The following is a 24,003-nucleotide window of genomic DNA, read 5'->3' on the forward strand; positions in this document are numbered from 1 at the left end:
CCCCCTCCCCGCCGCCAACCTAACCAACATCCGATCCATCCCGCTCAGCTCCCACGTCCGTAGATCGTCCTCCGCGTCGTTGAGTATCTGACGTGCCTGCGCCATCGCTGTGGCAGGGAACGCTGGTCTGACTTCTCCTGGCACCAAGGGCGTGCTGTCGAGCAGGGACAGGAGCCGCAGCCCGTGGCGGGCCAGGATCGCCTGTTTTTCGGAACGCTCGAGTAAAGAGCGAAGAAGCAGGGTTTGCGAGGCTTTTAGGGTGTGTCTTGTCTATGCAGTGTCAGTACCTCCTTGTTTCGGTGGTGAGTGTTGGGGTCAGGTTAGAGAGAGGGATGGAGATAAAGATACATACTACACCCCCCAACTGCGCCTCCGCAACCAACTCCTCTGCCTCTAGCCTCACCAGCTCCATCTCTGCCTCGACCAACCTCCTCCCCTTATCCCCTCCCCCATTTGCATCCCCGTCCCTCTGCACCCGCTCCCTCAACCTTCCCACTTCGACTCTACACCTCTCCCCCAGCATCCTCACCCTCGCAACTCCCCTCTCCGTCCCCCGCACAACCTTCAACATGCCCCTGACCTCTTCCCACCGGCATGCAAATTGTGCTTCCTGTCGTCCAATCTCACCTAGCAGCACCGAGAGCTTGTCGGCGAGGTCGGTGACGGCGTCATCACCTGTTTGGGAGGACCAGAGAGTTAGATGGGAAGAGACAGTCGTGTACGCTGACGAGAGACTATTGTGGAGAGTTGGCACGGAACGTAAGGATTTGATGAGGCGATGGAGAGGCTGGGAGAGAGCTGGTTCGCCTAGGGGAATATTGGGGAAGGGGATGGGCAGGGAAGAGAGGAAGAAGTTGGAGCGGGGTATGCTTGAGGACGGGGAAGAGCAGAAGGATGTTGCTGATGTGACAGAGGTGCTTGTGGTTGCCGTGCTGCTGCGTTGCGAGAGGCGGGTTGAAAGGGCGCGGTTCCTGGGAAGTTGCTGTTAGTGGGAGTTTGGACATGAGGAGGGAGGTTGGCGGAGGGCACCATTGGGAGAAGGAAAAACGGCTGTCTTCACTGCTGTTGCGGGACATGATTGTCTTGTCGAGAATTGAGCGTATAGTTGTGTCACTAATGGATGGTTCGTTTGAAAGAGAGATTACCAATTAGAGGATAGGTAGGAACTGTAGTCGTAGCTTGATTGAGTCGATTATCCAAAATTATCTAGTGCGATCGATCGGTATTCTGACTGATGATCAGAGAGTCGGTTGTATTCTGCTGAACCGTTGCTGGTGATACGCTGGGGTTGTTTACTTGCTCACCAGGGGTTTGGTCCGCAACTGGCAAGTGCCAGTGCGCATGGTCTGCGCCTGGCCGTCTGTGAGTAAGATCATATATCTAGCAGGTGCTATGCAGTCTGATCGATCATCAGAAGATGCTCCTATTATCGATAGTGTATTTTTTTTTTCTGAGGTCCAACTTCCACTGGGAAGGACTCGAATTTGGGAAATTAGATTAGTGCCCTCTGGCAAATCAGCAAGGGGCAATAGGAACTTGCCCACTATCGAAGACTGCAATTCTCACCTTGATTAAGATAATACACGAAGATCTCATGTCTCTATTGGATAATGGATAATAAAGTTAGTTCACTTGTATAGGGGACTGAGAGATTGATGTAAATTTTGGGAATTTATTTTCCCGGGTCTCCTTCTAACCGACAATCCTCGGTGGGCTGGGGAAATATTCTACTCAGTTTAGGTCGGGGAGAACTCTTACATCAGATCAAGGCGACGAGAGGAGAAAGCTTTCCAGCAGAGACTTTGGCGAAAGTTGTTTTCATAGCAATTCAACCCTTGGGGCATATTTGGACTTTGCGAAATCCCATTCCCAGCTACAGGTACATACATAGACATTAACAGCCCGATCATTCATTTTTCTTCGACATTTCCGTTCTCGCGAATTTCAAGCCCTTTCTCACCATCCACTAACGTATTGTCAACCGACGAGTCATATTCCCCATCTTGCCAGCTCACTTCGAATGAGGCAAATGAGGAACCTCCAACTCCACCCAGCACAAAAAAGGTCTAAAAAAAATGTCGCAGCAGGCTCATTGCCTGCTCACTACTTGATTCGATCCAGGCTCGAACTGGAGACCTTCAGTGTGTTAGACTGACGTGATAACCAACTACACCATCGAACCACTACATATTGTTGGGGATATGATCTGAACTGAAGATTCTCAACCTCCAACTCAACACCAACCAACTCGTGAAATAACTGTTCAAAGTTGAGTGGTCACCGACTTACCTTCGATTAATGATAACCGACTTTCAATAGCTGATTCTCAAACAACCGACTTTTAAAGCTACCGACTCCTAACTAGATGACCGATTATTGGGCTACCGACTCCCAGGAAACTGACTTTCACACAACCAACTTCTCGAGATATCTCAAATAAAAGATAAATGAACTACTTCCGTTACCATACAATAAAACCCATGTGTAAAACGCGAACCTATCCCTCATCTAATTTACCTTTACCCTCCTTCTATCTATTTCTTCCCCTTCCCACTCGGCGCATCGAACTTGAGCTCAACCCGCCCAACCAACCACGCCGCGACAAACACTGCAACGCCACTAGCGAAGACAACAGCCGGCTTGCGCAGCACCGCCGTCAGCGGCACGTCGTACGCGACAATCAGCTCGCGGTCGCGGAAGTCGTCGACCAGATTGCGTGCGCGCAGGACCAGCGCCGTGCGCCCGATCGTGTCGAGGTAGGTGCGGTGCAAGGAGATCTCGGCCGAGTAGAGGGAGGTTAGGGGGATGGGGGTAAGGAAGCGGACGTTTCTGAGACAGTCAGTACCAAAGGTTATTGAACTCAAGATACAACTAGGATATCAGGGGAAGGAAAGGGGGGAAGGGTCTTACTCGGCGCCCTCGGGCAGGATAACCCGCACCTGCACCTCGCCGTACTCGACGCCCTCGACCGTGCGCGGGCCTTCCAGGAATGGGACGTTCAGCACGTAGCTCGTCGTGCCCGTCCTCCGGAGGAAGTTCTTCGCATCTGAGTTCCAGCCAATCGTGAATGGATACTTCCAGCCTCCAAACACCGGGTATCTCGGCCGAATCTCCAATACCGCCTCACGTTTATTACTCCTAAACCTCGACGTCGATACGTTCCCAATCACGTCCGTGTAATACGCATCCACGCTGCCCGCGCGCAGAGGGAACTTGAGCTCCTTCAATGCCCACGTCTGTGTTGGCGCATAGAACTGCGCTTGCTGCCACTTGACGCGGTTGAACAGCGCAGATAGGTTCGCGCCGCGGTGATGAAGGGTATAGCGTTCTTCGAACGCGACGTTGCCGCCCCAGTGGCTCACCTCGATGTCCCTCTCGAGGCGCGAGACGTGGGTCACGGGCTTGTTGAACTCGAAGCGCACGGTGACAGGCTGGGAGGCGTAAGCAGGCTGCGAATCGAACGGGCCGTAGACCAGCTTTGAGCCCTGGCGCTGGGGGAACTCTTTGACATCGCCAGCGCCGGGGAGCTTGGTGAAGTCGGCGATGTTGCCCGAGGGGAACTTGACTTCGGTTTTTTGCTTTGCGGTCATGTAAGCTGAGGGGCAGTAGGCTGAGAACGTGTACCGGAGGTATTGCTGCTCCTCTTGGCGGATCGAGGCCGGGAGCGGGGTGTAGGCCTTAAGGAGGTAGTAGCTGATACCGAGGGTTTGTTGGGCGCCTGGGGCGACGGGCTCGGGGAGTCGGATGCGCAGATACTGAGTGTCGCTGGCAGGGAGTTCTCAGCACAGATTCTTTGCCAATTTCCAGCGTTATGACTAACCTCTCCTTCACCTCGACGAGCTCAGCACCAAAGGGCCCAACGGTAGGATCTTTGCGGTCCTTGACCTCAACACCGCCTAGGCGCGACAGCTGGTCGGCAGTGAACGGAACGTAGTACTCATCGTGGGGCCGGTTGTCGACGTTCTCGACCAGCACGTTGATGTTCTCCTTGACATAGTTTTTCTCGAGCGAGATGATGTGCACCAGGTTGGCGTTCTTCCACACCTGCGGCGGCTTGAACGGCGACTCGGCAGTCGCCGCCGTGGCCAGCGACAGCAGCGATGCGACGGCGCTCAGAATGGCTGTCGCCTTCATCTTGGTCCTCGGGGCAGGGCGTGCATCAACTGCCCCCAATTGGTGATGGCGAGAGGGTAAAAACAGCGTGGACTGTCTGTTTGGAGAGGCATCAAAGGGTAAGGGTTGGATATGTAGCTCCAACAAGCTTACGTTGCTGAAAGGCCCTGGCCGTGGCTTTCCTTGTGGAGACACCTCTGCATCCGTCCCAGTTGAAGCTGTTAGTCTGAAACATCAAATACTAGCTAACATGTAAGGAGCTCTCTGGAAAATTACAATAACAATTGCAAACTGGTGAAATTTAGCTTAAGTAGTAATGGATATCTTATATGAAAAAATAGCTATCATATAATTAGAATCGATATATTCCACGGGAGAATAGTTTATAGCCCTGAATTGTGGTCCTTATTAAAGTTTCGCATTAACACTTAGGAGATGTGCCGCTTGGACCCACATGCCTCATTTGCTGGCTGGCTCATATGCACACCCCCAACGTCTTGAAGCTGCTCATTGCTTCTCCCAACTTTGGAAGTTCACAGCAGCTTCGCTCTTCAATCACCGTTCTTAACACAAATCCCACCTGTTGCATTATCCAAACCTGTATATACCACACTAAAACCCTAGGCTTGAAATGGATCATCAGGTGAGCTTAGCCAACCCAAACTGCCTGAAGCATTCATCGCTGCAGTTCCACGCTCACTGCAGATGTGACTGGCCACATGTTTCCTCCCGGGGCTATGTGGCAAAGAGAGAACACTGGTCAAGTGGTTGAATCCCATTCTGGTAGTTTCCTGGACACTACGAAAGAATGATAGCCATCAGCTGCTTGTCGAAATTGGGCATAACCTCGTAGATTCAACTGTGGATGCATCCAACCTGACGCTGGACTTTTACCTGACTTACAACCCAGAAGACACAACCCTTCTTTTCTCTAGCCGCCCGATCTGCCTTCCCTTCTCAACGCATTCTTTCCCGCATATCCCAATACCAGAGAGTCTGCCCGTTTCAAACGCACAATGGCACAGACGATCTACTAGAGTTTTGAGTCGCAGGTCACCATCGATCCCATATCTGCGCTCAGCTTGGCGGTCACCATCTTCCAGGTCATCGATTTTTCTACTAAACTTGTCAATGTTGTGGCACAAGCTGTTCGTCTTATCCTGATGGTCCAAGTCGGATTGGATTCTCATCTTGAACTACCACTCTTCACTGTTCTACTTCTAGGAACATTGTGCCGAGTTGGACACTGCTCAAGCTATCTTTTGCTGCTCGATCGAGCCCCTCGATACGGAAGACAAGATACCCGCCCTGGCAAACGTTACAAAAGCGTCGATTCTTCAGTCGTTGCTTGGGACCGCTAGAACTTGGCAGCACCACGGTGCCGACTGACTTGTATTGTCACAGTGACCCCACGACTGTCCCGAAGCCCGTTTACCTGACACACACGGTCCGTTACAATAAGCGTTGCTTGTCCGTCGTGTTCTTACATCGAACCTTTTACAGACTTTATTTCGTCGGCTTCTATGAGGACTAAAATTAAATTCAAGACGCTGCTGGGTTTAGCGATTCGTTTTGCATGGAGGACTGCTTTCTTGGTGCTGTGCTGCCACTGCTCTGGCTATTTCCCGATACGCACCTAGACCACTCAGACTTGACCAATTACTTCTGGCCTATTTCCATCCAGAGATTGCTCCGCAAATTCAAGCAGTCTGTGGGAAAGCTTGATAGGTTCTACGGGCGTAATGTGACTGACTATATACTTCAACTTGATCGGACTTTGAAGCGGTTCAAGATTTACGAGATTTTATCAACAACACCGCATTCCATGATTGCATACCGAAAGTGGCACACGCATCTTTTGATGATGCCGAAGCATATCGAATGTTCCTATTCATCAGAGATCGAAAAGAGGCCATACACGCTTCAGGCTGAAATTGGCGATGACTTCAGAGTGGTGGTACCCTACGCAGAGTGGTCAGAAAATCGACCGTTCCTCGAAATATTCGTTCATTTTTTGGACTTACACCCTTGAGGACCCGTACAAGTTGGTGTTTCTCTACGGACTCACCACGTCCTTACAAGACCCCATAAACAAACCCAAAGTTGCAGCTAACATAAAATAGAAGTCAGAAAGGGGAATACCAATACTTACGGATGTCATGTGTCGTGGGCCGTTACAATCTCCCAAGCTGTAAAGCGTCGTACTGGTGTTATGCGTTTGGCAAGTGGCACGGATCCGAGGTGATGAGGATGGGCGCAGACCACGCACTGGAGCATGTCATAATTCGGTTGCTTTTGCAATATAGCGCTGACCCCAATGAGAACGGCCCTGAGGGAACAGAACACTGGCCTACCCCATGGCAAAGATATCTTTCCGGCGTCTTTATTCCCCATCCCTTCTTATGTTGGTGAAGATGACGAGACAGACGATGAGACGTTTTCGTTCCTTTTCGTTCCTTTGCTTCACCAGGTTGAGGAATGTCGAGTCCCAAAAAAAGATCTACAAAAAATGAAAACGTCCCTCCGCTAGCAACATGGCGCTAACCCCAACAAGAACAGCCCTGAGTACTGGTGTACCCTATGGAAAAGATATCCTTCCGGCAACATCATGATAAAGAATGGGAAGTTTCGGGCCATGTCCTGTATCTTTACGTTGGAGAATGCCATGCACCGAGAGCTTGAAGTTATACAAGCAATGAAAACATTCCTTCAACACGGTGTTGATCCATCACAACGTATCCCCGAGTGGTGCCTGTATTACCGGAATGAGTCGAAGATCACTCATGATGCCCCAAAATATTCTTTACGAGAAGCAATTCGAAAGCATATCGATGGTGGTAAAGATCTGTACGCCCATTGCCCTGATGCAGTCCCACATGGGAAATTATTATTTTCAAGGCCATTGAGCAGTGGGAAGAGGTCGCCCAGCTTGCCTCTGAAAGCTAGCAGAGTTCACGGCTTCCAAGGAAGCACAAGGACCTCAAGAAGCCCAGATACCTCAGGAAACTTTGATTCACAATTCGCAAATAGCAGGAAGGGTAGAGGGCACCGACGCCCAAGTTGCAGGGCAGTCGTCAACTGATACAGGCGCACAAAAGGGGACAGAACATGGGGACGCGTTCCCAAACTACACATCAGGGGAGTCAGGAAGAGACTCGGGAGAGTCTCCCATGCTTCTCGACCGAGAAGGCAAGCCAAGCGAAGACACTTTAACGGGAAACTACAAGCTCTGGGATAAATTCAAGTCCGTGGGAGTTGACATCGCATTCTCAAGATGGCAATAGTACGCCGGAACCACAACCAGCATCAGAGACTGGACAACACCAGAATAACGTCACTGATACGAGCACGAGCGAACCAACACCGATCGCTGCACAGATCTCTCAAACAGAGGTGATATCCCAAGGCTGCATTACAGGGACATTGAACCTGCCGCAGATAAGTGTAGTACAATGTGAGGTTGTAGAAGACAAGGTCAAGCCCACTACGAACCCTAGATATGACGAGACAGCAACAATCAGCTCTCGACCCTCTCAGACGGAGGTTGTCCAGTCTGAACGATGTGTTGCAAAGATGCTGAGACTTGAGATAAGCGTGCAGCGCGCAGCTGTGAAAGACAAGGGTGATACCCACTGGGAAGTCTGAGGCTGTTGAAATGTGCTACGATCAAATATCGTCTGTTACAACCGGCAAGAGTCGCGAGACTTCGAGGAGAAAGAAACTGAGTACTAGATTTGAGAGGTTGTTCTGCCATGGGTAGAAGGACGGAGATGTTGAGGGTTTGAGTTGAGTTGAGACTTGAGGATGTGTGCTTCTTTTTTTAGCTATTTCTTCTCTCACAGCTTTCTTCAACTTTCCACTGCATTATGTTCCTATCAAGACTCTTGAATGTTCTCCTCCGTTTCACTGTTCTTTTTCGAGACTATTGCTTACAATCAACCCACCCTGGAGACTTTTTCTCAGAGGGGCAGTGTTTATAGTTGGACCAAGAAATTGGTATGTTTCGCCAGTCTCTTTCACCAGATTCCTACAACACAACATGGAGGCATACCTATGCAGATTTGTGTTGTCCTTTCTCGAGACTAGCCCCTTGGTCCATGTTTGGGCATGTGCTACATGACACGCCTGAAGCTTCAGGTTTGAGAGCCCAGGTGTAGGCCTTGGCATGGCCATTCACCTGGCCTTGGCATCCAGGTGAGGGAGCCACCCACAGTCCTCATTTCTTTCCTCCTTCCAGTAGCACCATAGAGCATACGGATTGCCTCTCACATCAGGTTAAAAAAAGCTCTACCACTCGAAAATGGATATCTCCGGGTAAACTGGCTCTAAAAATGGAGAAACTTTAAGTCAACACAACAGACATACACTACAGTTTCAACTCGTGCCCTGAAATTGTTGTCAGTGTTGTCAAAGCGTTAGACAGAGCCACTAAAGGATAAAATCCTTAAAAGACCTAGGCAAAAGCTACATTCCCTTTCGAGAAAACTTATCCCATTTGGACTCCATCGCTAATTCGATGATACCGAGACGCTGTTGTCAACGCTCACTATCGATAAGCCTTTCCTCCTAACGCCAACCCCAACTCACACCGACTGGTTGGCTGTGGCGCAACCCCGGCCTCCCCGACGACTTACAACTACTTCGGCCAAAGCCAAGGCAGCAGGCACGTGCCCTAACCCTAAGCGAGCGCCCAAGCCAATGCAGCGAACCAGCGGGATGGAAAGCGCGGGGCAAGATCTGATAGGCTTTCCTGGGTTTTAATGACGTTTATTGGTTCACCGCCGATCACGGCAGGCCAAGCTCTGCGACTTCCACTTTTGACAGCTTGAGGGACCCTGGTCAGTGGGAGATGCATCGGCGGTCGGCCTGGATTCACCGATCGATCGAATCGCCCGCCTTCCCTCCCCCCCCCCTGGTCTTGACCCTTGCAAGGCAACGCGGTGTGCGGGAGCGTGGGAGCTTGGAGCTTTTGATTACGATTACGATTCTAAATTCTACGACGAACTGTGCTGCTTGGACAGTTGTCGTCTTTCGTCTTCATCTTTGTTGGCGTTGCGTCGGCCAGCACGTCAGTTTATTCAGAGCGTGGAAATTGAAGAGGGTTTTGCCAACTTTCTTTCTACTGACTTTTTTCTACACTCGTTACCACGGAGATTTTATTAGGATGGCAGGCGACGATCCCAAGACGCCGCCCTCGGAGAAGGGCTCTGGTATGTGCTACCTTTTTCTGGTTGAGATTTTTCATGAGGTCGTCCTCCACTTGGTCCGGGGAGGGTACTTCGCATCACCATTGTCGAGATCATTCATTACTTTGGTTGCTACGTGAGTCTGGTTGAAATGTCTTTGATCCGGTGCTTGTTCATTGCTATGCTTGCACTTGATGTCTAGATCTCTGCGGATCATGCATCTTTGACTGTCGCCGCAACCTGTCGTGAGCGACACAGCTTTGCCAAGCACACAGCATGGGATTGGGCGTGCATCGGTTGGCCAAGCTGATGAGGGGCAGATGCAAGGCGAGCAGGATGGATGGAGGCATCAGGGCAGCATTGCATGGCATTGCGGTAACGGCGCGGGGCTCTGGATCCGTAGCTGTCCAGAGCTGTTAGGCGCGGCGAAAAGGCTATCGAGAGCTGTCAAGGCTGCATCCAAGCTCAGCTCGCTTGCTCATCGGCAAGCTCATCCAAGCCAGTGACATCAGAGCTCCTCACCCTCGCGGATTTGTCGTCGGTGGCCGCCATCTTCTCCGGTCTTATAATACGCAATATATCCGCCGTCCCACATCCTGTCACCCCCTCAGCAGTTTTCTTACTTAAAAGCTATCCAACAATGTCTACCTCCCCTCCGTCCTTGCTTCACCCCCTTCACCGACAACCGTCCTCACCTCCCCAGCCCGAGAGAGCGTCTTCATATTCATCATCTGTTTATGGGATCTCTAGCCGAAAGGGCAAGCTGCACGCCGGCTCCGGCCCGGGGGCCACATGCATCACTTGCCCTGGTCTATCTTACTAACATGCTGCCCCCTAGGCTCCGACGCCGATGTGCCCAAAGACCTTGCGAAGGAGATCAAGTACATCGAGGAGCTGTTCACCGTCGACACGGCCAAGCTGAAGCAAATTACCGACCATTTTGTGAAGGAACTCGAGAAGGGTGAGTCTTCCAGGGAGAAGGCTTACGAATGATTCTGCTGACTGGACAGGCCTGAGCGTTGAGGGTGGCAGCATTGTGAGTGTTGTGCAAATGAAGATTCGAGTTGGACATCGCTGACCAGCCAGCCCATGAACCCAACCTGGGTGATGGGATTCCCTACTGGTCATGAGACAGGCACCTTCTTGGCGCTCGATATGGGCGGCACCAACTTGCGTGTATGCCAGGTGACCCTGACCGATCAGCAGTCCGAGTTCGACATCATCCAGTCCAAGTACCGGATCCCTCCCCCGCTGAAGACGGGCACAGCTGAGGAGCTATTCGAGTACATCGCCGACTGCCTGCTGCAGTTCATCCAGACTCATCACGACGACCTGTCCCAAATCGGCCGCATGCCCCTGGGCTTCACCTTCTCGTATCCTGCGACCCAAAACTACATTGACGAGGGTATCCTACAGCGCTGGACCAAGGGCTTCGACATCGAGGGCGTCGAGGGCAAGAATGTGGTCCCTATGTTTGAGGCTGCTCTTGCTCGACGGGTAGGTTCTCATGAGGTCTTCGCTCTCATATAGTAACCCTATATACTGACGGTCCCAGGGCGTCCCCATCCGGCTGGCCGCCTTGATCAACGATACGACGGGCACGCTGATTGCCTCGGCATACACCGACCCTAAGATGAAGATTGGCTGTATCTTTGGCACAGGCTGCAACGCCGCGTACATGGAGGACTGTGGTTCCATCCCCAAGTTGGCACACCTCAACCTTCCTCCCGAAACCCCCATGGCCATTAACTGTGAGTGGGGCGCCTTCGACAACGAGCACAAGGTGCTGCCGCGCACTCCGTACGACATTACCATTGATGAGGACTCGCCGCGTCCGGGCCAGCAGGCCTTTGAGAAGATGATTGCCGGCCTGTACCTCGGCGAGATCTTCCGTCTGACGCTGGTCGATCTGCATGATAACCATGATCGGCGTGTCTTTGTTGGCCAGGACATAACCAAGTTGCGTAAGCCGTATACCTTGGACACGTCCTTCCTGTCAGCCATTGAGGAGTATGTCCCTTTTTTTTCTTTTTTTCTTTTTCTTTTTTCTTTTCTTTTCTTTTCTTTTCTTTTCTTTCTTTTTTACCCCCCTTATAAAGCGAGACAGAGATTGACAGAAACAGGGACTCGGACGAAAACCTCTCCGACATAGCGGGCCTCTTCCAGAACAAACTCAACATCACCCCCAACAAGGCCGAGCGCATCCTGATCAAGCGCCTAGCTGAGCTGATCGGCACCCGAGCGGCGCGCCTCTCCGCCTGCGGCGTGGCAGCCATCTGCAAGAAGAAGGGCTATAAAGAATGCCACGTGGGCGCCGACGGCTCCGTCTTCAACAAGTACCCGCACTTCAAGGAGCGCGGCGCGCAGGCCCTGCGCGAGATCCTCGACTGGGGAGAGAAGAAGGATCCTAAGGAGGAGGATCCCATCGAGATTCTCGCTGCTGAAGACGGCAGCGGTGTGGGCGCCGCGCTAATTGCCGCGCTGACGCTGGAACGGGTACAGAAGGGGAATTTGCATGGGATTTTGCACCCGGAGAATTATGTCTAGGTGCAAGGTAAAAAAAAAAAAAAAAGGGGGGGAGGGGGTTGAGCATTGTGGTTCGGGTTGCTCGGCGGCCGGGGGGAATAGCTGGGTATGACTGGCGTTTGAGGTGCTCGATGGCTAAGGTTGCTTCATGATTTGATCATAAGGAGGGTGGTTTAAGGGTTGCATCTGCCTGCCATGCAACAGATCCTGGGATATAAAATGACCCTTCGGCTGCAGCAGAATTGACCCAGTCATGGCACCACTGGATTTTGCGACTTGATAAGCTGAAGTGATATGAACTCAAATAATTGAATGCTAATGCTGAGAAATACGCGCCAATGCAGATTCCTCCCGCCCGTCCGGATATCCTATCCAAACCGACCCTCTATCCTTTACCCGTTCTAGGATCCTCCACTCGTGGTCGTTATTCCAAAATCAAGACCCTTAGGACTTTTTACCATTTTTGCTCAAGTCAGACTCTCCCTCACGCCATTCATCCCATTCGCCTCACTAACCTCAACCCCCTCCGCCCACCTCAAAGCCTCCTCAAAAGTATCAATCAACTCCTGTTCATCCTCCAACCCCACGCTAACCCTTACTTGCTCTGGCCTAGCCCCAAACGAGGCGACATACCTTGCTGCCTCGGGATCAGCACCCCAGATGGCGTCGTTGAATGGGAAGGCGAGCGTCAGGTGTGCACCAAGATGAGGACCGTGGTAGACGGATAGGTGGTCGTAGAATTGTCGGGCTTGGGACAGGGTACGGAATTCGAGGGCTAGGAGGCAGCCGTAGCCGGGGGTGAATTCGTTTTGGGAAGTTGGGGTTACGGAAGGGGAAGAGGGGGAGGGGCGCATGACGTGGCGGAAGTTGGAGGCCGTGTTGGTGAAGGGGGGGTAGTGGATTGCTTTGAGGGGGGAGGTCGGGGTGATCTTGGAATCTGGAGACAGAAACAAGGAGTTAATAAACATGATGAAAACGGGGCAGGGGAAAAGGGAGTTCAAAAAGGAAAGGGAGGGAGAGGGGAGGGGGGGAGGGGGCTGGCTTACGGAGGTAGGTTGCAAGGGTGAGAGCGTTGCGGTTGAGGATGGCAGAGCGCGGAAAGTAATCCTGCGAGTTGGAGAGAAGCTTGGCCGCGTCGGCAGCGAAATATTCGTTCAAGAAGCGCGCGCTGAGAGTCTCCTTGATCGCGGAGTAGTACTTGGAGCAGGAGGCCAGTGTCACCGCGCCGCCCATAACCTGTTCATTATTCATTAGCAACCTCCTCTCACGGGTAGACAATCCAGGGGGCATATACTCACATTTGCATACCCGCTCACGCTCTTCGTCACGCTCGTCACCACAACATCCGCCAGCCCCAGCACATCCACATTGCAAAAGCTCCCAATCGTATCATCGATCACAACCGGCACGTCATACCTATCCGCGATGCCCCTCACCCGTTCCAGGTCCAAGCTCACCAAGATCGGATTACTCGGGAACTCAGCAAAGATGTATCCGACCCTCCTCCCCGCCAGCCTCTCCCCCTCCAGATACGCCTCCAGCTCCTCCAACCCACTCCCTTCGCTGTCCACGGCCCCAATGTGCTTCATCCCGCCTCCCGACGCTTCATCGCCGAACAGGTGGTAGCTGCTGTGGAAGACTGAGCCCAGGACGACCACGCTGCCACCTTGCCGAACCGAGGAGAGGGATTGGTGTAACCGCCAGACGGCGCCCATTCCGGTAGGGTAGAGGAACACGTCGTCGGGGGTTGGTTGGGCTCTCTTGCCTTGCGCGAGAGAGGCTATCCGGGCGCGCAGGCTGGTATGGGATTCTGTGAGGGCCAAGCCGAGGATCTGTTGGCCCTTGTGGGGGGCGGGGATGGGGACGGATGAGGAGGAAGGGTTGGCGTAATCGTAGCGGACCTCGTCCCGCGCATCCCCTGACCAGATCAGGTTGACGTTGCCCGCCTTCGCGGCAGGCAGCAAAGCGGCCGCGAGCCGACTGCTCACGCCGGTGCCAGTATTCTGCCACACTCCCAATGCGCCAGGGTATCGGGGAGAAGGGTATGAAATGAGGTAGATCCTGACCGTCTCGCCCGTCGTCTCGCCATCCAACCCAACCCCATTGCTGTCGAGCGCAGATAGCGGGATGTCAACAACCTTAAAAAGCAGCTCCTCCTCCCTTACCCGAAACTCCTCCTTCCTCCTCGGACTCCCCGCATATCGCTTAGCAGTCTGGAACACGTCTGGATGCACAAACAACATCTCCTCGTAGTCGTCAGGCAACTTCAGCCAGGCGTGCAGCACGGCCGACAAATCCTTGACCTCGCGCCAGGGCCCGAAACGCGGGTAGATGGACTCGAGCTGGTCCATGAGCTCGGGCTCGCGGCGGCGCAGGGCGCGCGCAGTCTCCCAGCCGGGGATGTGAAAGGTGATGTTGTGGGGGGCTTCAGGAGGGAGAGAGTGCCCTAGGGGGGTAGAGATTTGCTTGACTGGCATGTTGGTGGTGTTTTGGTGAAGTTCTTTGTTGAATGGGAGAGAAAATGTTGAGAATTAAGCGGTTCTCATGTGCCGAAGGAGAGAGAGAGTGTGTGTAGGTAGGTAGGAGTGAGGGAGGGTTGACTTTTGCGCGGGACGACAGCGAGGTTGGCGATATTTCAGCAATCTGAAACACATGCAGTCTATTCAATCTCCAAACGCAGAACGGGAAAAAAAAAGGTATAGAAAAAGAAGAAGTGTAAAAGTAGAAAACATTCACATACAGCCAAGTCACACAATCACATAAACAAGCCACGCTTCCTCCCTCCTCCATCCTCGGTGACTCGGTCACATCCCCTCATCCCATCACCCACAGTCCGATGTCGCATTCCGCATTCCCAAAACCCTTGAGCCCTCAAACCAGAGGAACCCGAAACGCAAGGGGGCAAAAAAAAAACATCTCCACGCGTTCCCCCGGCATCGCCACAAACCCACCCTTCGCACCCCGGACGGTTGGGTCGGCCGGCGAAGAGCCAGAGTCACCACTCACTCTCTCCAACAGAGTGGATGTGCTTGGTAACAGTGGTAACAGTGGAGGCCGGGGGCCATCATTTGGCCAAGTCCACATCTGCGATTACGACATCTGTAGGGCACCCGATTGGATGGTTAGACCTACACGGGAAGACAAAAAAGGGCTCGTCATCGCTGTCGCAAATGCTCCAAACCTTTTTTTGTTGGTCTCCGAACATTCGCCAAGGACAACCTTCACTTTTCTTATGTATGGAAAAAAGAAAACAATCAAGGAAAAAAAATATGATGTGGCTTGCACCCCTCGTGGAATGCGGGGTGTGCTTGATGCAAGTGTCCTCATAAAACGGTCCAGATAAATGTAAAAAAAAAAAATAGGAAAAAAATTATCGACAGAAGTCTTCCGGTTTGTCGCATCATCACTGTAGTTCCCATCAGCGCGGGGGCATCCCGCCGAACGTTCCATCCGACTTCGCTGGCAATAACTCCGAGCCCCGAGGTGTGGACAAACGGGTTTGCGCTGCAACAACCGCGATAGATCTGAAGAATCATTTACAAGCCTGCGACGGTGACAGTCAATATTGGTGTACATATATGTTTGATGGTAGAGATACTACAATCAATCTATCCTATGAATCCTATACTTTCCTGTCCGTTCCAGAACCAATGCTCTACAGTTCGCTGTGGCCAAAACCAAACTAAAAAAAAAAAAAAACAAAAAAAAAACTATCTGCATATCCAAAACCGTGACTGCTCCCCCAACCAGCCCATCAGCACGATATTAACCCGAATAACAATCGCACAATTACGACCAGACCAATTAACTCATCACAACGGTGACGCAAGCCCAACACAAGACACCACAAGTTAAACCCAACCAAATCACCAAACCCCCCTCTTACGCCCCTCCAACCCAAAATTAAGTCCCACCGCTACCAACAACGCAAAGCACAGCGCGCTGGGCCCCCACTTATCATAATACCGTGCGACCCTCCTCTCCCTGATAGCCTGACTCCGGTACAAGTATACAACGACGGCATACATGAGCGACAAGATCGCCAGCACCGTGAACGCAGCTGCCGCAATGAACGATACCTTCCGATGAGAAAGTGAGACTGAGATGGAGGAGGAAGACGTCTCATCCTTGGCGCGCGAGCCAAAGTTGAGGAGGGTGACGGCGATGGTCGAGATGTAGATGGAGTATTCGAGCTGGGACACAACACAACACAGTCAGCTCACCTCATCACAAAAGCGGGCATATTGACCAGGGGAAAAGAAAAAAAAGAAGAAGAAGACGAAGAAGAAGAAGAAGACGAAGAAGACGAAGAAGAAGAAGAAGACAAAAGACAAAGGTGACCTACCCAACCAAGAAAAGTCCTCTCCGCCGCAAAATACACCTTGGGCTCGACCCTCACCGGCACATGTATCCTCTTCCCCCTAGGCGCCTTGAACCGTCTGGTCTGGATCTCCCCCGTCCCAAGCAACGATTCCAGCCGTGCATTTCTCGGCATGGGCGTCGACCTAGGCCGGGGAACCAACCATTTCAGCACATGAAGCGTCGTCCTGCCCGCGGCACGCGCCTTGGTCGATGCGAGGGTGGTGTAGTAGGCCCAGGGCCCGACGCGCCGCGCCTCAGCGAGCCGGTCGCTGTCGGAGAGGTCCTCGTCGTCAGAATCGTACAGGTACGTGCCGTCGCCTGGGCCGGGGGCAGTAGGGCGGTCGATGGTTTGGTCTTCAATGTCGGCGCCGGCGGGGAGGGCGCGGCCGTTGCGTGCACCTGCTGCTGCTGCTGCTGCTGCTGCGCTTGTTTCCCCTTCCCGGGGGGGCGTTGTCTTCTCCTGTTCCATGTCCGAGTCCTCCTCCTCCTCCTCGTCGTCGTCGTCGGAGATAGATGTCGTCGCCGACTGTTCGGTGCGCTTGATGCCAAAGTCGTGGGTGGGCGGCTTGCGGATGTCGACGTCCATCTGGGGCATCCAGTAGGGGAGGAGATGGATGCGGGTTGGGAAAAGGGTCGCCACGCCGTGGATGAATTTGGAAAACTTGGGCACTGCCTCGACGAGGTGGCTGCTTGTCAACTGGCGCACCCACTCGGGCGGTTCTTGGCCTAGCTGGGTTTGTAGCTTGACCTCGAGGATAGCATATGGGAACCGCACGATATCGCCAGGAGGGAGCTGCGAGAAGGGGTAATCGATACCGATGTCCATGCGGCGCCAGTTGTCCCCGGACCGACGAACACCGTCCAGATTGTCCTCGCGGATCATGGTCAGCTCAGTGTCGAGAGAGATACGCACGCGCGCATCAGCCGGCAGCTGGAAGGCTGTCCGATGGTAAAAGGACCGACACACAGGCTTGTACCCGCGCTTGAGGATGGAGTACTGTATCTCCCGTGCAAGCCTCTCATCCTCATCAATCGCCTTGGCCGACTTCTTCCCCTCCTTCCTCGCCTTCTCGAAGATCGCTTTTGGCAACAACTCGCCGCGCAGGTAGGCATTCACGTTCTTCTCCTTGAGAGAAAACCGCGCCTTGACCGATTTCTCGCCGGTCCAGTCCTCGCGGTGGGTCTTGCGCTCGACAAAGATGGTCTCGGTCTGCATACCGCCGTACCAGCGCAGGCGGATGGCCTCGGCACCCTCGTTCTTCTTCAGGCGGCCCTCGTACAGCTCCCACGTGTCCGGGTTGTCGAAGTAGACGGATGTGATAGCCGTGTCTTGCGTCTCGAACTCCTTGCTGGGGTTGAACACCAGCACGGGCAGGTGCTTGAGGATGATGAGCTTGAGCTCGGTCACGTTGTCTGGGTGCACCCAGTATTTGGTCGTGTGGCGGATGAAGCTGCCCTGCGATGCACCAGCCGCGGTGTCGCCTTTGGCTGGGTTGCCGCGGGTCCTCACCAGATCGTACAGCTTGGACAGGCGCACGACGGACGCGTCGTAGTTCTCCTTGTAAAACGGTTTGGCCTTGAGCCGGGTGTCGAAGACGGGCTTGAGCCGCCAGCCGGTCATCTTGTCATGCTTCTTGATGATCTTGTAGAACCCCGTATAGTTGACCTGCACGAACTTGGCCAGATCATGCACATCAGCAATGATGTCACTCAGATCCTCCTCCAGCAGCATGAACTCTTCCTCCGATGGTCCCTCCTGTCCCGGTCCACGATCCTGCAAGCGGCCAACAACATCCTGAACCTCGCGCTCGCTAACCGCGATCCGACGCGATATCTCCATGGCCTTGACCTGCTGCTTGGCATGTACCTTGTCCAGCTCTGCCTCTAGCTTGCTGACGAAGCGGCTCTCGTCGTCCTCGGTCCACTCGCGGCGTGGCGGCTTCGTAGGGTCGGACGACGCGACCAGCGGCCCGCTGGCACGCTTCAGGTCAGCCTTGAGCCCGTCGTAGTCGATATAGTGCCATTGGTACTCTCGGATGATGCTGGAGCGGAGCTGCTGGCCGAACTTCATGCTGGTGCTGTGATGCTGGATGGGATATATATGGACGGTTGTATAGGAATAGGAATGTGATATAATATATATATATATATATATATATATATTATGTATGATGATGGATGGACTCGAAAGATCCGGGCCCTGATAGGTACGATGCTTGATCGATGCTTTATCTCATCGATTTGGCGGCTCGCGGTCTCGGGAGGATTGGGTCGCACTACACGACTGCACGACCGCTGCACGACAGTTGACGACAACGATAGGCGGTAAGTAAGCTAGAGCCTACCTAGAGATGAGGTAGAGCGCCCAGTAGACAATAGAAACCGCCACTGTTGACGTAGCACCTGCTGCTGATCACTGCTCCACTGCGCTCGGATAGACTCGACTCGCCTGGGCTGGATGCGGCTGCAGACTTCTTGATGATTATCTACGTGGAGGAGCACAAGGTTGATCACACTTCCATCTTCTGGAACAAAAGTCGGTTGGGATATAACCACAAAAAGTCCCAAATGAAAGTGGGTAAACCCCCCTTCAACTAACTAACTAGGTCATAGATAAGGTGGAAAGCAAAAACCTTTCATGTCCTGCTTTGTTCTTTAAAAGCTCCGGCTGTTGGCCGCGCTCACGTTCCGCAAACAGATACTGTGATTGGCGAATGGCCAAGCTCCCAGGGTCTTGGTGCATTGGAGGCACGGGAGTGGAGCCTAGCCAGCCAGTGTGGGTCCCTACATGGTATATGCTGACCCCGTCACATGACAGTGGTCGATTTCCACGAGGATTGGTTTGTGTTAGGCAATTGAGACAATTCGCGAGCTTTTTGTCTTTCATGACGTGAATTGAGTGAGATATTGTGTTAAGAATGGATTGACTGCAAGTGTAGAAATGTCTTGAAATTCAGTCCTGGACGGCACAGCCCGTTTAGCAAGCTTATCTCGATTCGGGCTTGGCGCCCGCTGTTGCATCCTGCCCAAATCTGCATGTCAGTACAGCCTGCCCACCGTGAGCCCACCCACTGTTGACCCCACGTGCGCTCAAACTTTGCGAGGGGCTCATAGCGGGGCTACCTTCACATATGTTGCTGCCTGCCTTGATAAGACCGACCAAATCTAAAAAAAAAAAAGAATTAAAGATAAAAGGAAAAAAAGTAAAGAAAAAAAAACCAAAAGTCGAAATCGAGTAGAATGGCCGACCGCGACTCCATCGCCGCCCGCATCTCTCCCTCCTGCCCGGCCGAAACCCAGCGCATTCTAACAGCCGCATGGGCCCACGATATCGCCGCCGTCAAGAAGCTCCTGGACGATCCCAGCGTAGCCCGCGCCCAAGACCCCACGACCGGCGAGACCCCCTTGCACGCCGCCATCCGCTCATGTGGCACTCCCTCCGAGGAAGATGACGAAACGGACCTGGAGAACGCGAGACAGACAGTCAGGGAATTGTTGCTCTGGGGCGCGATCTGGAACGATGTCGACGACCACAATGAGACTCCCGGGTGTGTGGCACTGAGGCTGGGGAGAAAGGATTTGTATGAGCTGTGTGTGGAGGCAGGCGTAAGGGCGGAGATGTTGTTTGGGGTATTGGAGGGGTATGAGAAGTTGGGGAGTGAGGATGGAGAGGGAGAGGAGGCGGCAGATGGGGATATTGAAATTATTGGGGAGGAGGATGTAACTGTGGAGGGGGGGAATCAAAGCCAGAGCCAGAGTATGGTTATCGTAAGTGAGGAGGATGGCGAGGAGGCGCCGGAGTTGGTTGATGTGGAACATTTGAAAGAGAGTCGTCAGGCCGAGGAGAAAAACGAAGATGATAATGAGGAGGAGGAGGAGGAGGAGGAAGAGGAAGAGGAAGAGGAAGAGGAAGAGGAAGAAGAGCAGCCTCGCTTCAAACCCCCCGCAGATGACATTGATCCTGTCACGTCCGAAGCCTACCTGCGCTCGAAGCTCACCTACTTCGATGGTAAGCTAGTCGATGAAGAAGGCAACGGCGTGATGATGGCCTGGGAGACCGACATCATGCGCCGCAGTGTCGACGCCCTCCTACCCGACCGCGCTGCAGGGAAGCGCATCCTCAACATCGGCTTCGGCATGGGCATCATCGACAGCATGTTTGCCGAGACCAAGCCCGCGAAGCACCACATCATCGAGGCACACCCCGCCGTGCTGGAGCACATCTCCTCGTCGCCCAACTCCCGCTTTGGCAAGGCCTGGGAGGAGAGCGGGCCTGAACCGGGAGCATACAAGGTCTATGCTGGGCGCTGGCAGGAGGTGTGCCAGCAGTTGTTGAAGGAGGGTAATGTCTACGATGCCATCTATTTCGATACTTTTGGTGAGGATTACTCGCAGCTGCGCATGTTCTTTACGGAGTTTCTTCCGGGCCTAATGGACGGCCAGGGAAGGTTTGGCTTCTTTAACGGTCTTGGGGCGGATAGACAGATATGCTATGATGTGTACACACGGGTTGTCGAGCTTCATCTTGCTGATGCAGGTCTCGACGTCGAATGGACGGTCATTGACGTCGACATGGCGAGGCTGGCTGAGGCCGGGAAGGATGAGTGGGAAGGCGTCAAGAGGAGATACTGGACATTGGACAGTAAGTCAACCTAACTTGTTCTGAACCTCGAGAGCCTTTTCTTTTTTTTTCTAACATCTCTTGCTTGCAGAGTACCGGCTACCCGTGTGCACATTCATGGGTTGAACGAATGCCAAATGTCCGTTTGACGAGGGCCGAGTCCAACTGACGTTACACAAGGCACCCTGCCGCATGATTGTAGTAGGCCTCAGTACTTGCACCGCCCGGCCCCGCGAATCATGCATGGCCTTTCGTCACAATACACAAACGGGAGCTCCTGTCATGACGACGGCCACTATATTGTTGTGTTGTGCTGTATGGTAGGCCTATTGCAGGCTGGCCAACGGCCAACAATTACTTATTAACCAGGCTGTGCCTAAAGTTTTTTTTTTTTTTGTTTTTTTTTGTTTTCCTTTCTTCCCCGATGAAGGATTCCTTCTTCCTCTTCTACTCACCTCCTAGGCTGTCCTCGACTCCCAGTCTCATACCCATGTCTGAAAACAACGACCATGCCCGTTGCAACTATCACACCTCATCTGAGCTCTTCTTTTTTGCTGAGAACGTAGCCCTCCTCTCCCTCCTACGGCGGTCTCCATGTGTCGCGGGCCCTAACCCTCTTCCTTCTTTCGACACTAGCGATAATAGTCGAAAGCTCTCTCTCACGCAGGAGGAAAAGCTAGCAAGTACTTTTGCCTTTCTTGCTAGTATTTCCGACTCGCCTTATCACGTGGTCGCTGCGGCTGTGGAAGAGCTGAATGGAGGGAATGGGATCAGGGTTGTCGTCACAATCAATAGACGCGCGCCTGATAGTGGGCAGGCGGTGCTACAGAGTGTGAAGAAGGGGCTTGAGGAGGTGTTGAAGTTGTTGATGAAGGGCGGAAAGTGTTTGTACCTCCCTACCTACCTACCTAACTATCTATATGCATCGTTCCGAGAGAACAGGATGCTTACCATTCGATCCTGTATAGATCCCAAAAAACGTCTTTCAGACCGCCTTCTCTACGCTATACTGAACCTTTCCAAATACCGCATCCTCTCTCGTATCCGCTCCCGGCGCCCGGACGCAACCCAGGGTTTCTGCACTCTCTGGAGGCACAGAAATAAGCCTTTCCTCGGCCTAACCCTCAAGCAAGTAATTGAAGCCGTTCACAAAGCCAAAGAATCCCTTTCCACAAAGCAGAGGACAGCGGCTATTGCATTCATAACCTCTGCTGAGGCTCTGCTCAACCGGTTACAGGCTCTCGAGACATGTCAGCCGGCTGATGTCGTGCCAAAGATCCACAGCATGCTGGTAGCTGTGCAGAAGTTGGTTCGGCTCTCTCGTGAAATCGATCCCTTTTTTACCCAACTTCCCAACAACAACAAAAGCATCGACTCGAATATACCTCACATCTGGCGTAGTGTCAACGTTCGCTTGGCAAAATTGGTCCGCTACCTTGACTGCACAGCCTACCTCATTCAACTCGCCTATGCAACCCCTCTATTCAAAAACAGTGAAGTTATATGTCCCATCCTCCCCGCAGACTTCTTCACCCGGCCTCAAGGACCTTCCTACCCAAACATCAACAAACGGTTTTCTCTCCCGATTTCCCTGGAAAACTGTCAGAAGGGTGTGCCACACACAGAAATAATCTGCCCGAAAAAGATCCTCAAAAATGTTGCGCTCTTGTTAAACGAGGAAGCATTCCACGAGACCGTGAGGGAGGTGCTGGGGTCGGAGAGGATTCATGCAGAGGTGCAACTTCTAATATACTACGAGCTCTACGTCCCTAAAGAAAAGAATTCCGGTATAGAAAGGAAAAAACCGAGAGTCATAGCCGCCAGCAAAGACGCCTGCTACCTCTGCAACCTTTTGATTCACACACATGGGGGCTTCTGGACGCCCAGGACACATGGGAATCTCTACCATGCCTGGCGAGTCCCCTCTTGCGGTACATGGATGGATGAGAGGCTAAGAATGATGAATATTAAGTTGAAGGAGAGGTTGAGCGAGATTTTGAGCGGTGTCATGAAGGGGGAGGAGAGGGTCGAGAGGGTATGGAATGATGGTGAGAGTTCAGTTTGGAGTTTAGGGGTTGAAAAGTCGGCCTGTCCGTCTGTATGCGACCTGGACTTAACGGATGAGAAAGGGAAAGTGAATGAGGTTTCCGGTGATGGTTCTGGAGCTGGATCATCTCAGGGTACCGCCGTTGTCCATAACAATAACGCGCTTGGTCGCGTTGTAGAGGAGATTTCTGATGGCTTGTTGACTGAGATCTGCTCGCTCAGCCGAAGAGCATCCAAGGCCAGCCAGCAGCCAAGCCTTTATCCCCACGAAGAACGGCTCACCCAACACTCCAGACCAGTTCAAGCCCCAGAACCTCCCAACCCAACCCCAACATCATCAACTGTCAAACAACAATCTCCATCCCTTCCCCCAGATATTCCTCCCATACCGACAAGCCATCCAACTCCTGTCCCAACTCCCTGGCCATCATCACTCCCCTCGCTACCACAGCCAACACCCTCATCCTATCCTAACACCAAGAACCCCTCGTCATCATCATCATCATCATCATCGTCTTCTTCTTCTTCTCGGTCAAGTTTCCTCGAAACTCTAGCCCCTCGCCACGCCAATTCCCATTTCCAGCATCCACGTTTCATCCTCTCCTTCGTTCACAAGAGCACCACAGGTTATTTCTTCCCTCAGACACACTCACAAAGTAAATGGTTTACCGTCGCATTAACGCGGCTGCTCCCCTCTGTCCGCAAAGGGGGAAGTGGACAGGGTGATTTGTTTCCCCTTCCGGTTTCGATCGTGTCAGCAGATGTTCCTTGGCTTTTGGGGCAGGCGAACAATGGCAGCACTGCTGGTGTCGGTGCCGGTGCTGCTGTCGGGTCAGTGGTAGTAAGCCAACAAATTTCTAGCATCAGAGCTAAGAATGGAGAGAACGTCTTCAAAGCACACCTCCTACTTCTCCAGCAGCAACACGAACAAGTCAAGAAGGAAAAGGAAAAGGAGATGGGGACACTTCTGGGGAGGATGAAGAGTGCGGTGAGAAAGGGATTATTCCTCTGCCAATGGATGGGCTTCGTGGAAGGGACAAGGATGTATTTTTTGAGTGAGCAGAGGGAGGAGGGTTGGCAGTCAGAGCTTTGAGGTTTAAGAGGAGGAATTGGATCAAGAGGACCCGGTTTGGTGAGCGTTTAGGAAGA

At 52.8% G+C, this 24,003-nt stretch overlaps 6 protein-coding genes and 1 non-coding gene across 7 annotated transcripts in view; 2 read left to right on the forward strand and 5 right to left on the reverse strand.

Moving 5' to 3' along the window:
- CTHT_0057160 (uncharacterized protein) overlaps nucleotides 1-1,076 on the reverse strand; it is a gene marked incomplete at both ends in the record, with an annotated part of 1,455 nt that extends 379 nt beyond the window's left edge. Inside the window, 3 exons of the mRNA XM_006695975.1 lie at nucleotides 25-201; nucleotides 353-675; nucleotides 755-1,076. Coding sequence (XP_006696038.1) covers nucleotides 25-201; nucleotides 353-675; nucleotides 755-1,076 — 822 coding nt within the window. The remainder of the gene's footprint in view (nucleotides 1-24; nucleotides 202-352; nucleotides 676-754) is intronic.
- Nucleotides 1,077-2,108: 1,032 nt separating this feature from the next.
- On the reverse strand, nucleotides 2,109-2,182 carry CTHT_0057170. Its single transcript has one exon. It is a non-coding gene; the product is annotated as a tRNA-Val (tRNA).
- Nucleotides 2,183-2,534: 352 nt separating this feature from the next.
- CTHT_0057180 (dolichyl-diphosphooligosaccharide-protein glycosyltransferase subunit-like protein) lies at nucleotides 2,535-4,134 on the reverse strand (the record flags this gene model as incomplete). Its single annotated transcript, XM_006695976.1, has 3 exons — nucleotides 2,535-2,829; nucleotides 2,911-3,765; nucleotides 3,821-4,134. The coding sequence occupies 3 exons, from the start codon at nucleotides 4,132-4,134 to the stop codon at nucleotides 2,535-2,537; spliced, it is 1,464 nt and encodes a 487-aa protein (XP_006696039.1).
- A 5,143-nt stretch (nucleotides 4,135-9,277) lies between these two features.
- On the forward strand, nucleotides 9,278-11,846 carry CTHT_0057190 (hexokinase-like protein; the record flags this gene model as incomplete). Its single annotated transcript, XM_006695977.1, has 6 exons — nucleotides 9,278-9,323; nucleotides 10,138-10,260; nucleotides 10,310-10,335; nucleotides 10,386-10,796; nucleotides 10,855-11,309; nucleotides 11,423-11,846. The coding sequence occupies 6 exons, from the start codon at nucleotides 9,278-9,280 to the stop codon at nucleotides 11,844-11,846; spliced, it is 1,485 nt and encodes a 494-aa protein (XP_006696040.1).
- A 446-nt stretch (nucleotides 11,847-12,292) lies between these two features.
- Nucleotides 12,293-14,302, reverse strand: CTHT_0057200 (uncharacterized protein; the record flags this gene model as incomplete). Its single annotated transcript, XM_006695978.1, has 3 exons — nucleotides 12,293-12,762; nucleotides 12,872-13,061; nucleotides 13,124-14,302. 3 exons carry the CDS (start codon nucleotides 14,300-14,302, stop codon nucleotides 12,293-12,295), a joined length of 1,839 nt encoding a protein of 612 aa, XP_006696041.1.
- Nucleotides 14,303-15,691: 1,389 nt separating this feature from the next.
- Nucleotides 15,692-18,258, reverse strand: CTHT_0057210 (uncharacterized protein; the record flags this gene model as incomplete). Its single annotated transcript, XM_006695979.1, has 2 exons — nucleotides 15,692-16,018; nucleotides 16,171-18,258. The coding sequence occupies 2 exons, from the start codon at nucleotides 18,256-18,258 to the stop codon at nucleotides 15,692-15,694; spliced, it is 2,415 nt and encodes an 804-aa protein (XP_006696042.1).
- A 1,169-nt stretch (nucleotides 18,259-19,427) lies between these two features.
- On the forward strand, nucleotides 19,428-23,947 carry CTHT_0057220 (arginine N-methyltransferase 2-like protein; the record flags this gene model as incomplete). Its single annotated transcript, XM_006695980.1, has 3 exons — nucleotides 19,428-20,829; nucleotides 21,375-21,692; nucleotides 21,777-23,947. 3 exons carry the CDS (start codon nucleotides 19,428-19,430, stop codon nucleotides 23,945-23,947), a joined length of 3,891 nt encoding a protein of 1,296 aa, XP_006696043.1.
- Between the last annotated feature and the right edge of the window lie 56 nt (nucleotides 23,948-24,003).

The sequence above is a fragment of the Thermochaetoides thermophila genome (assembly GCF_000221225.1).
Source record: "Thermochaetoides thermophila DSM 1495 unplaced genomic scaffold scf7180000011820, whole genome shotgun sequence".
NCBI lineage: Eukaryota > Fungi > Ascomycota > Sordariomycetes > Sordariales > Chaetomiaceae > Thermochaetoides > Thermochaetoides thermophila.